The sequence below is a fragment of the Pipistrellus hanaki genome (genome assembly GCF_964339955.1).
Source record: "Pipistrellus hanaki genome assembly, chromosome: 17".
Lineage (NCBI taxonomy): Eukaryota > Metazoa > Chordata > Mammalia > Chiroptera > Vespertilionidae > Pipistrellus > Pipistrellus hanaki.
Window position 1 is genome coordinate 22,247,288 of NC_140519.1, and position 15,357 is coordinate 22,262,644.

Sequence of the window (15,357 nt, forward strand, 5' to 3'; positions counted from 1 at the left end):
GTATTAAATGGAAAAGTCGAGAAATAAAATCTTCATAACTTTTAAAAAATACATAATAGATCTTTATTGTTCAGATTATTACAGGTGTTCCTCCCCGCCGCCCATAGCTCCCTTCCACCTGATTCCCCACCCACCCCCATGCCCTTACCCCCAGCCACTGTCTTCATCCATTGGTGTAATATTTTCGTCCAATCTCTTCCCACACCCTTCAGACCCTCTTCCCCCTGAGAATTGTCAGTCCACTCCCTTTCTATGTCCCTGATTCTATTATATTCACCAGTCCATTCTGTTCTTCAGATTTTTTTTTATTCACTTGATTTTTAGATTCACTTGTTGGTAGGTATGTATTTGATGTCTTTTTGTTGTTCATAATTTTTACCTTTACCTTTTTCTTTTTCCTCTTCTTAAAGAATACCCTTCAGCATTTCATGTAATCCTGGTTTGGTCGTGATGAACACCTTTAGCTTTTTCTTGTCTGTGAAGCTCTTTATCTAACCTTCAATTCTGAATGATAGCTTTACTGGGTAGAGTAATCTTAGTTGTAGGTTCTTGCTGTTCATCACTTTTAATATTTCTTGTCACTACCTTCTGGCCTGCATAGTTTCTGTTGAGAAATCAGCTGACAGTCGTATGGGTACTCCCTTGTAGGTAACTAACTGTTTTTCTTCTTCATAACTTTTGAAGTGAGAGTCGTTCTGAGTAGCATGATGAAGTCTCACAGTCTTGCCCCCTCCGACCCGGGGTGTGAATCATCCTTTTGTCCAGTGTGGCCACACTGTATATACCCCCGCCAGGGAGTCCCTGAGCAGCTGTCTTGGTGACCAGAGTGGCTGTCGTGGTATGGCAGGGCTTTTGACCAAGACACCCTTATTTTATTTACTAATGGCCCCCAAGTGCAAGAGTAGTGATGTTGGCAACTCGGATGTGCCAAAGGAAGCTTTAAGTGTTTCCTGTAAGTGAAAAGGCGAAAGTCTCAACTTGATAAGGAAAGAAAAAGAAAAAAAAAGCGTATGCTAAAGTTGCTAAGTTCTACTGTAAGAGTGAATCTTCTGCGAAATTGTGAGGAAGGAAAAAGAAATCTGTACTAGCTTTGCTGTCGCACCTCGAATTGCAAAAGTTAGGGCCACGGTGCGTAATAAATGCTCAGTGAAGATGGAAAAGGCCTTGCCTTTGAGAGTGGAAGACGTGAACAAAAAACACATCCCAACTGACCACCTGTGCTTTGCCAGGCAGCATCGAACTTGTAAGACGGCTTCAGCAAGGGGTCCCCTGAAATGAGTGGACCTCGCCACTTCCTACAAGTGAGGGACGGTCACACAGACTCAGGAATAGGTTTGGACTAAAAAATATGAAAATCACTGGTGAGCATGGTTATAATTATTTTATCATTACTTGTTCTTAATCTCGTAGTATGCCTAATTTAGAAATTAAGCTATATCTTAAACATGGATTATATATAGTATATATACCATGCTGAGGAAAACAGCATGGTATATATAGGGTTCAGTGCTGTGAGTGATCTCAGGTATTGGAACATATCCCCACAGACAAGAGCGGACGGCTATATTTACATATCCTGTTAAACTCAGGTATGGCCAGCTTTCTTTTTTTAATCTCCCAATATTCCCTTCTTCTTTCCTTCCACACCAATAGAATTTTTAGCTGGGTGCATGGCTGCTCAAAATAAAGACTGTGTATCTCAGCCTCCCTTGCAGCTAAGTGTGATTCCTTCAGCTGACAGCATGTAAGCAAAAAATGTTGCATGTGAGCATCTGAGGAACTTCCAGGAAGACAGTTGGCATATGCCCTTCACCCTTTCATTATTCCTTCCTCCACATGCTGCCTGGAATTCGAGTCTAGCCTTCATCTTGAACCACAAAGACAGTGGCACAGCCCGGGCAGGGGGAGGTGAAGCCAAAGAAAACTGAGCCTGCAGATTCGGAGTGAGACACCTATCTGCCCAAAACTGTACAGGAATGTGTACAGAATTGGGATAAAACCTCCATTCTGTTTATGCTGATGTTATTTGACAACTTTCTGTTATATGCAGCCAAACCCAATTCAAATTGAGATATAAGTATTACAATTAACTAGTTATTGGTTTAAACAAAAATTATGTAAAAGGTATTTATAAGAATAAAATCACAGAAGTCAAATTGTAAGCCAAATTATCATCTACGAGAGTAAACATATAATGATTTTTTTTGTTGTTGTTTTAAAAAAAATATATTTTATTGATTTTTTACAGAGAGGAAGAGAAAGGATAGAGCTAGAAACATTGATGAGAGAAAGACATCCATCAGCTGCCTCTTGCACACCCCCTACTGGGGATGTACCGGCAACCAAGGTACATGCCCTTGACCAGAATCGAACCCGGGACCTTTCGATGTTCAGGCCGACGCTCTATCCACTGAGCCAAACAGGTATCGGCTACAATGATGTTTTTAAAAGCATATTCAGTGGCCTATTCAGTTAATTGTAGTGTATCAGGCCCGGTATCAGACCCTAAGGATGCCGTATGAATAAGCCACCGCCAGCGCCCTCCTGCATCTCACACCCGGGGAAACTGTAAGACAGTTCTGATAGTGGGACTCAGCAGAGGGTGCTAGGGCACACCCTCCTGCAGCTGGGAAAGGGCCAGCGAATGCTTGCTCAGAGCCCAGGTCCCCCTGAGGCCTGAAGAACCAATGGGAGCTCGGCAGACCAAGAAGAAGAAAGAAGCAGATGCAGGCGCTGGGCTCTGCTGGCGGAAACTGGGAACAGAGGGCGCACAGACTTGTGGAGGGCCACCGGAAAGGCAATTAGAGATGAGGGCTGTTCATGCAGAACTGCGCTAGAACGTGACACAACGGTGCTCTCTGACGAGGCATTAGAGAGGCCCACGTGGACACGGAACAGGGCTTAAGGAGAGTTCCGTTTTCAGGAGTGGAAAAGGAAGTCCCCAGCAGACCTGTGGAAAAGGGCTGGTCAGCTTCCCTTTGAACTCAGTTGGGGCTGCAGACAATTAGCTGATATACAGTGGCACCAGTGCACACAACGGCGGGCCACCCCTGAGGGCCAGAGGGGGTGTGGGGGAGAGGCTGAGGGAGTGGGGTCTCTGTGAGACTGAAAAGCAGATGGAATAAAAGTCATGGGGGAGGATGAAGGCTGTGGGTGTAGGCTGCCCATGGACACACTTCAGACCTGGGCAGTGCCAGGAGACGCCCCTACTGAACGAGGGGGAGCAAGGCCTGGGGTTGGAATGGCAGCCTGGGGCCGAGGGGCAGAGCAGGGAGTTTTGCTTGAGAAGAGCTAGGGGAATGCAGATTCCAGCCCAAGTCCAGGAGTGTGTGTGCTGAGGGAGGAAGAGGAGGAATACTTGGAGAAGACTAGGGAGGCGGCTAAGGGGCTGAGGATAAGTCACAGAAAAGTCAGGCATGGCATCAGGCATGTTGCACAAACAGGTCTCCAGCCAGAGTCCCACTGTGGGCTTCCAGATTGCTTTGTTTAAAAATATTTTTTGAGCTGAAACTAATTTGGCTCAGTGGATAGAGCATCTGCCTGCAGACTGAAAGGTCCCAGGTTCGATTCCAGTCAAGGGCATGTACCTGGGTTGTGGGCACATCCCCAGTGGGGGGTGTGCAGGAAAAGGATGATCGATGTTTCTAACTCTCTATCCCTCTTTCTTCCTCTCTATAAAAAAATCAATAAACTATTAAAAAATTTTTTTTAAAATATCTATTTTTAATGATTTCAGAAAGGAAGGGAGAGGGAGAGAGAGATAGAAACATCAACGATGAGAGAGAATCATTGATCAGCTGCCTCCTGCACGCCCCCTACTGGGGATGGAGCCTGTAACCCAAAGCAACCCCAGTATGTGCCCTGATCAGAACCCAACCGTGAACTTCTGGTTCAAGGTCAATGCTCAACCATTGGGCTATGCTGGCTGGGCTAGTTCCCTTTCTCGGTCTCAACAGGATGAGAACAATCTCTACTGAGCAGGTAAAAGATTATTTCGGAGTTTGTTAGCTTCAAGTGCCATCTATACTTCTTCCAGAGATATTTAAGTGTTTTTTTTGTTTGTTTTTTTTTTTTTTTTTTTTAGTTACATAAAACTTAAGTTCTTTTTTTATTTTTTATTTTTTTTAAATATATTTTATTGCTTTTTTTTTTTGCCCCCCTCCCTTCCTCCCACACATCCCCTCCCTCCCCAGAGTTTTATGTCCATTGGTTGTACTTATATGCATGTATAAAAGTCCTTCGGTTGATCTATGGATATTTAAGTTTTAAGGAGCAATTTTAGAACATTAAAAACTTTAGGATTCAAAAGAATGAGACCCTAATGGTGGACTGGCAGAGGGGAGGGTGACGTACCCAGTCAGGCGTCACCCCCTCTGCTCACGGGTGGGACTTGTTAGAAGCTGCAGAGAGGCGGCTGGAGCATGGCCCACCGGCTCTCCTGCCCTTGCAGAGTGTGGCTCACCCCCAAGCACAGAAGGGCTCAGCACTGGATGCGAGCTTCCTTGTATTTATTTGACCACCCATACAGCGTGCACAATAGCTTTCTGCACGTAAGTTCTCAAACCTGGGAGGATCATTAACCGCTGGCCAAATATTTCAAACTTGGGTGAAGGAGTCAAGGATGATAGACGTGCTTTTGCTGCTACTTTATCCTTCGGGTTGATCACTGATCAATAATAACAAATCATATTGTCATTATAGAATCTCTTCCTCTCTTAACCTTTGACAGTGGGCACTGAGCAAGATAATACTTTATTAAATATTTCCCTTGTTCTTCCTTATCCATTTTTATTAGTTTTTTTTTCTCTCACCTTTTTATACATACAAATATCACCTTGCTCTTTTTTTTTTTCTTTCTTTTTTTTTACATGTCAGTAGTGGAACGATCCATCCTTTTTACTTGCAAAGGGTGAACAGAAAGCTACTATACTTCTCTAAGACAGTTACAGTTTTCTTCACCTTAAGAAGAAATCACTTTGCCCTTGAAGGACACATAGAACATAACAAAACCTAGTGTGTATCCAAGTCTGCTGTACTTGATTCTTTTTTTACAGCAAGTGCTCCAGTTGTCTCTAATATCAGCTATTACTCATAAACAAGTGCAAGTGTATGTGACTCCCCTTTAGGGAATCTGAGTTTTTGAAAAAGTAATGTATTGAATATTTCCTTCGTGTATATATAATGATTTCCATGAAAACTAAATGTCTTCAAGTCCAACACAGAAGGTTTAGAACAATCCTGGTAACCATTTGTGCCCGATTTTAGTGTTGGTGGTATCCATTATCCATTATCCATTTGATTCTCACATCAGCACTGTGAGGTGGTCGAGATGGGAATGCATTGTCCAATTTATAAATGTGGAAGCTAAGTCTCAGACGTAACGTGCAGAAGGTATGAAATAAGCTGACATCGACCTGATCTTTTTATTCCAAATCCCATCCTCTTTCCACTACACTTCTGCTAGTCGTTACCATCGGCATATCTCTGCTGGGCCAGCTGTTTATTTTCAATGTCCAATTGGCTCGAAATCATGGCTAAATAACCAACAAGTGTAGCAAATGGCAATCTTAAATATGTTTCTTTCAAGCGGTCACCTATGTAGGTTTGATACACTGAAATAAGGCTGAAATGTATTTCATTGTATATATACTCTTAAGTTAGTTGTTTTATTTTATTTTATTTTATTTTATTTTATTTTATTGAGTTTTTACAGAGAGGAAGAGAGAGAGATAGAGAGCTAGAAACGTCGATGAGAGAGAAACATCGACCAGCTGCCTCTTGCACACCCCCTACCGGGGATGTGCCTGCAACCAATGTACATGCCCTTGACCGGAATCAAACCTGGGACCTTTCAGTCCGCAGACAGACGCTCTACCACTGAGCCAAACCAGTTTCGGCTAAGTTAGTTGTTTTTTTTTAAAATGTGTCACTATAAACTTAAAAAAATTATTGTTGTTAATCCTCACCTGAGGATATTTTCCCCCCTGGTTTTTAGAGAGACTGGAAGATAGGAAGGTAGGAAGGGAGGAGGAAGGTAGGAAGGGGGGAAGGGATGGGGAGAGAAACATTGATGTGAGAGAGAAACATTAATTGGTTGCCTTCTGCACATACCCCAACCAGGCCAGGGGGTGAACTTGCAATCCACTCACATGCATACATGCCCTGACGGGAATAGAACCCAAGACCCTTCATTGCTTGGGTTGGTGTTCTAATCACTGAGTCACACTGGCCAGGGCAACATTTAAAAATTTTTTTCACCACTCCATAAAGTTTGGAAATAAAATTTTTAAAAATTTATTTGAGAGACAGACAATGATTTGTTGTTCTACTTATTTATGGAGTCATGCGTTGATTCTTATATGCTCCCTAAATGGGGACCAAACCCACAACCTTGGTGTAGATGACGCTTTAACCAACTGAGCTACCTAGCCAGGGCAAGATTTTTTAAAATGTTTAAAAACTGAAAAACAGTTTGCTAAAATGTAAGTGTATTTACAGGACTTTTGCCAAATCACAGTGTCTAAAATGTTTTCTAAACTCAAAATGATTCTCCAGCATTTACTTTTCCCTTATAATATGTTTATAATAATCATTTGGTGTGTCCTATTGACAGATATGAAACATATAAGGAGAATACTTTTCTATAGAAACAGTAAGTAATTACAATGTATATTTTCTGATTTAAATACTTTAGATACATTACTTGATCTTACTCACATATAATCCCATGTATGTTTTGCTTGTTACACTAAAGAAACAAACTTTCCCTCTCTTCTCTTAAAAATTTTTTTATTTCTTACTAAATTCTACTTTCTTCCACTAAAATGTAACTAAGTCAACAGAATGGTTGTACAGTAATGAGAAAACCAACAAGGATCTCCTTCAGAGTAAGGCTGAAGGGAAACAATTTGTAGTAGTTAAGATTTATTCCCTTATCCTACCCTCTAAATATTACATCTCTTAACAAAGAATTCTTGTTTCACTTTATTGCAAAGTGTGTAGCAGGGCGGTGTTTAGAAACAGTACAGATCGAAATGCACGTATGTTAGTGGTGCTAGCTGTGCATGAACCCCCCCCCCCAAAAACGAGAAATTCCATTTGTTACAATGGCATCTCCTGTAAACAAAATAAAAATATCGAGAGTATCAGGATTAACAAAAAAAAATCAGTATCAGAGTATTCTTAAAATCAGTAATTGCTATCCTAAAAGTTACTAATAAACAAGGAGCCAGAACTCTGAGCTTAATAGTCTTTCCTTCCACGCCTTCCCTCAATCATAATGAGGGTATTAGTTTCAGCTCCGTTTTGAAGTTTCCGGGTCTGAGTTGAAAGTGAACATTTCTGCCCACTTGCACAGAACAGCCAGGCACTGTTCCAGAATTTCACTTCACAATCCACACACACACACACACACACACACACACTATTTTTGCTATTAGACATGTATCGTCATTGTGACAAACACATCATTGGTTTAAGTAAAATTATATAAGCTTTTTAAAATTGTTACACACTTTGCAATATATATATATATATATATATATATATATATATATATATATATGTATTAAATATGTTATTCTTATAGAACAGCTAAGAGAGGAGGAATTCGCTGAAAAATACAGCAATACAAAATGAACCTATTGCCTAGCACCACTAGTTCTGTTTGCTTTCCTGTGCCCACCACGGTATATGCTAAAAGGGTCACTGGTCTCCGGCCAGGATTGCCGGGACCATGCTGGGAGCTGGGGACAATGGCGAGCAGGATGCACCCCCGCTGCGAAGGCAGGCGTGGGGTGTCACTCACACTCCCGCAGGAGGGCGGGCTGCCCCGGTGTACGGCTTTGGGTGCTCCGAGAGGGAGGTATGCCATGGCGCCCCTGATCCTCCCTTTGGGTAAATAAATGGGCAAGGGGAGGGGAAACAGCCACTTCTGGGGAAAGGAGGAGACAGATGGGAAGATCGGAACGTTTAGAGCTAGGAGAGCCTGTCAGGTGAATGGGGAACTTACCGGGAGAGGAGCCGGCGGTGAAGAGCCAGCTGGAGGGGAGACATAAATGAAAACAGATTCGGAGGGCCTCCTAGGGCAAGTTTAAAGAGATAGGGTTTTAACCCGAGGGCCACAGAGATCCCCTAAAATATTTAAACGAGAGAAACACCATCTGAGTCCCTCTAAAACAAACGGATTGAAAGATGGAGCTGGGGGTGGGGTGGGGGAGGAGGAAAGCCCACGCGAAGGGGTTACCTGGCTGTGGAGCTGGCACCTGCAGCGATCCGGGGGCGAAGCCGGTGGCCTGCACGGGAGGAGCGGAGCGTGGCCGGGGCCACCACGGGCGCCAGGTTGCACGGGAGCAGGACGCATCCTGGGCTGAATGACTGAAGGGCGAAGTGGTGGGGGGGCCAGTGACCGAGTTGTCGTGAGGCTAAAAACGGGAAACACGGAAAGTTTGGAGGGAAGGTGTGGAGCTCCGCTTAGTGCGTACATATGGAGGACGAGCTCTCGGTGGCACCTAAGTGACTGGCAAACACGCCCGGACTGCAGGACAGCCTGGTCTGCGAGTGGCCCAGCAGCTCCGGGGGTGCACCGGGGGAGGGGGGTTTGCCGGGACAGCTTCCCAGGGGACCCCACCCGCGGGGCGGGACAGTGCTTGCATGCCACTTTTCTGCAAATACACACCAAATCAGCACGCTACCTGCTGCGAGGCAGATAGGGAGGTGATTGCTCTAAGGTTGCAGGTGGGGAAAATGAGACCCTGGGGTGAGGGCTTGTTCCTGATCACCTGGAGGTGAACCTTGACGTCCAGCCGGCCAGCCGGCACCCCCTCCACCCCACTCTGCACAGGAACACAACGCACCCGATTGCGGACATCCATTCCTCTCCAGTGCTAGGAAGAGGAGATCCCAGAAATAGGTTTGTTTTTCTTAAAAAAAAAAAAGTCTGTTCTTTTTTCCCAAACCCCGTGGGGAAAAAAATTATGTGATCAACTTTAAATTTTAATAAACATCACTAGAAAGTTATATATATATATATATCCACTTTCCTTTAAAACAACAACAGAACACTTGGACAGACAGAGGTGCATTTTAGAATCTCTCTCTACCAGGAAGTTCTTCCAGTTCTCTGGGCTGCATAAACAGATCTTGACAGATTCTGGCTGCAAGCTCCTTAGCTCGGCGGCGCGTTCATCCCCCAGTTCCCCGATCTCCCGGAGGCACCAACTCGGCCGCCCAGCACCGCCCCTCCCGCGCCCCCCTCCGGCGGCGGCACCACCTGCTCCCGGCGCCTCCCCGTCCTCCCGCCTGGCCCGCCCGCGCCGGTTCTCACGGCCGCTCCCACCCCTTGCCCTTGGCAGAGCTTCGGAGTCCTGCCCGCCCGCCCGCTCCCCGCCGGCTCCCCAGCCCCCGGGGCGCTCCCGCTCCTCCCCGCCGGCGCCCCCCACGAAGTTCTCCCTCCCGCACGGCCCCCCGCGAGGGCTCGGGAGGCGGTCCCGGGCTGGCCGGCGCTGATTGGCTGCCTCCTTGGCACCCCGCCCCCTGTGCACGCGCAGGAGGCGGGGCTTGGGAGGCGGTCCCTGGATGGCCGGCGCTGATTGGCTGCCTCCTTGGCACCCCGCCCCCTGTGCACGCGCAGGAGGCGGGGCGTCCCCGGACGGGCTCGGGCGCGCGCGGCGCGGCTCCGCGGACGGAGCGTCCGTGACCCGCGTGCCAGCCCCGGTGTCCCTGCCCGGGCGTCCGCGAGGTGGGGGCGAGCGGGCGGCGGCGGCGGCGGGGCGCAGCGGGTTGAAGCTGGCGGGGCACTGAAAGCCCTTCTTGGCCCGGGCGGCTCTCCGCGGCCACGGCCACCCGGGCGCCCGGCGGGGACTGGGAGCTCCCCGAGGGGCCGTCGCCAGCCCGGTAGCCCGGATGTCTCTGCCCTCCGCGGCGGGGCCGCCGACGCGCTCCCAGGTCCCGGGAGGGAGGCTCGTCTTAAAGGGACAGCGCCGCGTTCAGCCCGAGGGGGCGGCGCGTCCTGCCCTTGTGCGCGACCCCTGCCCCCAGGGCCCGCCGCGCGCCCCCTCCTCCCGGTGGGCGCCGTGGGAGCGGCCGCCCGGCCGGGGGTGGTGGCCGCAGATGGCTGCCCGGGGGCCAGGTTTCCGCGCGGCCGGGCCGTGGCCGGTGGCGCCGCGCGGGACCGGGAGGCGCCGGCCTGTGATTGGCCGAGGCCGCGGTGAATGCAGGACATTGTCTGTCGGCGGCCGTCTCTGTCCGCGCCCGCCGCCGCCGCCGCGGTCAGAATGGGTGCGGGGCCGGGCGCCCCCGCCGCGGTGCTGGGAACCCCGCCGCGGTGGTGGAAAACGCAACGTTTGCGAGATGATAGATTTTAAGAAAGGCACCGAGGTGCCGTTTCAAAACACACACACACAAAAGCATTATCCACAAGGAAATAAAATCATTGTGCTTGACCCATAAAGATCTCCTTCCTTTAAGATAAAATGTAAAATGAGGTCGTTGGAAAAAGCCAACTGTTAGGCTTAGTTTTGTCTTCAAGATTTCTTTCATTAGGATCTATGATAATTCATCTGAATATTCTTTAAGAATTTTAAGCATATATGTATATATATAACATGAAATAACCTTGTTCTGGACAGTGCAGCCTGTTTGGGTCTTAGTTTCCACATGTGTAAAAAGTCCGACTCTGGACTGGTAGCTTTGCAAGTTTGCTCCCTTTGTTAAAATTACTCTTTTTTTCTGATCCTAGACTTAGAATCCTGATATATTCTATGTAAGGGGATCATAATTCAAGACCTGGGAATAGACGAGACCTGTTAAAGAGCCCTTGAGGACATCACAGTTCTCAGATTGTCTTTGAAAATAGGTGGGAGTTACTTAGGCAGAGCTGTAATCTTTCCGTGTGTAATTTCGGAGTAAAGGAAAATGAAAGCAGTAAAGAAATGTATGGAGATCAATCAGTTCTTAGTCCATGGTTTTCCTTCATCTTAAATAAGCTTTCCGGGTAATGAAATAGTGTCATAAACTATACCCAACTTTCCCATTTTGTTCCTAGTATCAAAGGAATAGAAAAATGGCAAAAGAGAGAAGACACACATGAAATAAAAGAAACACACACACACAAAAATAAATGTTTGGAGAGTTTTGAGTAAAATTAAATTGGTATTTGCTTTTTTTTTTTTTTTTTTTTTTTTAAATGAACGTGGAAAATGATTGTAGAATTAAGAGCAGGCTTGTGCTGCTATAGGTATAATTTTGTAGTTTCAGTTACATGCCCTCTTCAACATTAAAAAAAAAAAAGTAATTTCATTTAACTGAGCAATCAACAAGAATTAGAGACTTGGAAACGACAAACAAATGAAAGAAGGAAAGCATCCAGAAAAGAAGATAAGTTTAATGGACATGATTTATCGTTGGAGACATGACCTCATTCCTTATTAGGGGGATAGAGGGATTTCCACTAAACCAGACTTGATGTTAAATAAATTTATTATACAGATGATACTAATTTGATTTGTCCCTCTCCTTTTGGTATCATACAGTGAAGAGATACAAAGAAACCTTTTAAAATAGTTTAAAAGGGTAGCAGCTTTCTCAGATGACAGTGGTTCCAGGCTCCTCACCCTCACCCACCATAACGAAGGACTAAAAAAGCAGAAATCAGCATAAGGAATAGCTCTCTCCAGAAGTGGCACAGGTAGCTGTGTGGATGTCTGCAGTAAATTTAGTTTTGATTATTTAAAGTTTAAGCATTTAAATTGTTGGTTTTTAGCCGAAACCGGTTTGGCTCAGTGGTAGAGCGTCGGTCTACAGACTGAAGGGTCCCAGGTTCGATTCGGGTCAAGGGCATGTACATTGGTTGTGGGCACATCCCCAGTCGGGAATGTGCAAGAGGCAGCTGATCAATGTTTCTCTCTCATTGATGTTTCTAGCTCTCTATTCCTCTCCCTTCCTCTCTGTGAAAAATCAATAAAATATATTTTAAAAAAAATAAATAGTTGGTTTTTATAATTAAAATTTTTACTTAAAAGTGACTGAATAAGTGATTAAATTTAAAGATTAAGCTGAAATTAAGATGTTTGTAATAAACACAAGCAGCAGGTAATATAGTCTATAAGGTCCGAAAAGTCTTGCCAAATAAATGTGAGACTTCCAGCAAGTCTTTTCCTTAGGAATTTTGCTTTGGTGTTTCATATATAACTATAGAGTAATCTATATAGAGTGATAATATTTGTGGAACTTGGTATATGCTGCACACGGTTCTCAGTTATTAGTCAAAGTGAAGAGCATGGTTTTCTTTCATCTTAAACAAGTTTTCTAGGTGATGAAATAGTGTAATAAAAAATAACCAACTTTCTTCTTTGATCCTCACAAAAATCCTAGGAGCAGGTACAATTATCCCCATTTTAGAAGCATGGAAACTGAAGCTCTAGACGTTAGCTAGCTTGCCCAAGTCTGACAGCTGGTGAGTACAGAGCCAGGAATGGGGCCTAAAATCCTCTTTTGACTCAACTCAAAACCATGTGGGTATGTGTTCTCGACCACTCACTAAGCAAACTTGCTTATTTTTATGGCTATGATTATTAACCCTTTCTTAAATCAGATCTTTTTGACAGTTATGCATTTGAATATTTTTGCTATAGCCCTTTCATTTGTACTTCAGATGACCATGTGGATACAAGGTTGCCGTCTGTATTTATTTTGCTACAGAAAGTCAAGCATCCCTATCATTTGTGTATTTTTTTTTTTAAGAAGCACCTCTCTCTTGTTTTCACCATGTTGGACCCTGTGGAGGCCTGCTGGGAACAGACTTAAGGACAAAAATGTCTGGAAGGCTGTAGCCCAAGGCCATTTTTTCTGGCTATACACGGGGTTCTGGAACACACAGAGGGAACACACAGCTCTTCTTAAAATTGAAGGTGTTTATGCTCGAGAGGAAGCAGAATTCTATCTAGGCAAGAGATGTGCTTATGTGTCCAAAGCAAAGAACACCACAGTGACTCCTGGTGGCAAACCAAACCAAACCAAACCAAACCAAACCAGAGTCGCCTGGGGAAAGGTAAACTCATGCTCATGGAAGCAGTGGCCTGGTTCATGCTAAATTCCCAAGCAACCTTCCCGCTGAGGCCATTGGACACAGAACCCGTGTCATGCTGTACCCCTCAGGGACTTACACCTACTGAAAATAAAGAAAACAGATTTGTAAAATAATAAACAAATAAATAAGCACCTCTCAAATGTGCATCTATTCTTTTTTTTTTAAACAGGTGTGTACATGGACAGAAGCACAAGGCTAAGTCCTCACCCTCTGCCTTTCTGTCTTTTTCTCTTTCCTTCTTTCAGATGGATCACTTCATAGGACCCCCATAGCACCTGTTGGCCGTGTTTATTGCATCTAGTTGGTGCCAGGCCCAGAAGAGGTGCTGGTGCAGCCAGCCACTCAGTTACAGTATTGGCCGCTTACAAGTTGCCCAGTCCTTCAAAAGGTGGAGAGGGATGAGGCGTCACGAACACAAGACAGGGATTTTGGGGGTTCAGAAGCATAAAACTGTGCCTTTCAGGGGCAAAATATTATATATTTGCCTTTCTTCTTCACTCTGTACCTTTGGCCGAGAAGTGGCACATCTTCAATGACAAGCAAGGGTAGAAGGTTGCTGCCCCTCCCATTCACCTTGGTCTTTTTTTGGCATTGGTTCCGCAGTCAGTGGCCAGGAAGGTGGTCTTCTATAGCTCTGACAAAGGTGAGGGGCCGAGGGGGGTCAGCCTGAAATCAGTCCCCGCCATTGCTTGATCACAGTGCCTGTTAAAATCTAGAAATAAAATTATTCTGGAGGGGATCCTATGTGACTCATTAATCCATGTGATTTCTGATGCTCATTATCACTGAAAATTGAGTTGGCTAAGTCTGTTTAACTTTTTTGATTAAGGATCGGCATTAGGATTTGATGTTCTGGCGGCCCAGAAGGATAAAAGGATTGCCTTCCTCCCACTGCCACCCGCACAGGAAGCTAGCACTTAGCGCTTTGTCCTGGGCCAGTAAGCAGTTCGCTGCCTGTGAAACACTGGCAGGCGAGCCACACAGCTGCCTGGAGCACAGGACAGTATCAGGCAAGCGTGGCCCACCAAGCGCCGCTGCCATCAGTGGGTGACAGGCAAGGCTGCAACAAGTCTCCACATCCAGAGAGGCAGGTCCCCCTACAGACAGCCTCCAGGCCTCTTATTAGCTAGTGACTGCCTTTTCATTTCATTTTTACAAAATTCCGTAATTAAGCTCTTACCACTTAATATTTCTCAAATCCAAATATTAAAGCATCTTATAAATGTGTAGAAATATTTTGGCTCCGTGGATGGAGCATTAGCCTGTGGACTGAAGGGTCCCAGGTTCGATTCCGGCCAAAGGCACATGCCTGGGTTGCGGGTTTGATCCCCAGAAGGGGGCGTGCAGGAGGCAGCCAACCAATGGTTCTTTCTCATCATTGATATTTTTATCTCTCCTCTCTCTCTGAAATCAATAAAGAAATAGACTTAAAAATATATATATTTTTTCAGTCACATCTTTTTGTTTGTTTGTTTTTCATTTATCTTTATTCTAGGACTTCTTAGCACTCAACCAGTGGCCACTCTGTCTTTCTGGTCCACAGAACCAGATTCTGGTCATGCCGTCGTCTTCTCTCTTCCACTCCTCAGCCTCAGGGTGCTGATGCTTCCCACCGTTGCTTTCACTCTGTCCACACTTCTTAACAGGCTCTTCACAAAGCTCCATGAATGTGTCTTTTCTTTCATCTTCTGACCATGTCTGCCTCAGACTCCATCACGACCTGGCACCTACCCACATCTCGGTGGTCTTTCCCTTCTTCACCCTTTTTCTCTCATGCAGCAAATTCCTCTCCCCTACATGTTGACCCTCGTACGCTATTCTTTCCTTCAGGAACATTCTGTGAGGTCGTCCTTGGGCCCCTCCCACATGGGCTATGTCTGTAACTTCACTTACCACATTGCATTTGAAACACTGCTTTGCCTTTTCAAAGCCAGAAGTTCCTTGAGATCAAAGATCATGTCTTGCCGAAACCGGTTTGGCTCAGTGGATAGAGCGTTGGACTGGGGACTGAAAGGTCCCAGGTTTGGTTCCTGTCAAGGGCATGAACCTGGGTTGCGGGCACATCCCCAATGGGGGGTGTGCAAGAGGCAGCTGATCGATGTTTCTCTCTCATCGATGTTTCTAGCTTTCTATCCCTCTCTCTTCCTCTCTGTAAAAACTCAATAAAATATATTTAAAACAAACAAACAAACAAAACAAAGATCATGTCTTGCCCATGAAAGGGCTAATGTAAAAATATTGAAATGTGTAACTGTCAAAAAGATCTGATC

General features: G+C 45.6%; 1 protein-coding gene and 1 pseudogene across 2 annotated transcripts; one reads left to right on the forward strand and one right to left on the reverse strand.

Annotated features, from left to right (window-relative positions):
* Nucleotides 1–7,004: 7,004 nt before the first annotated feature.
* On the reverse strand, nt 7,005–9,216 carry LOC311612253 (uncharacterized protein). The gene is made up of 5 exons (XM_084865097.1): nt 9,102–9,216; nt 8,856–8,921; nt 8,246–8,423; nt 8,012–8,081; nt 7,005–7,116 (listed from the first exon to the last, which is right to left on the reverse strand). Exons 1-5 carry the CDS (start codon nt 9,130–9,132, stop codon nt 7,102–7,104), a joined length of 360 nt encoding a protein of 119 aa, XP_084721223.1. The 5' UTR covers nt 9,133–9,216; the 3' UTR covers nt 7,005–7,101.
* Nucleotides 9,217–12,812: 3,596 nt separating this feature from the next.
* Nucleotides 12,813–13,215, forward strand: LOC311612211 (large ribosomal subunit protein eL33-like; annotated as a pseudogene). Its single transcript has one exon. The product of its transcript is annotated as a large ribosomal subunit protein eL33-like (transcript).
* The last annotated feature ends 2,142 nt before the right edge of the window (nt 13,216–15,357 follow it).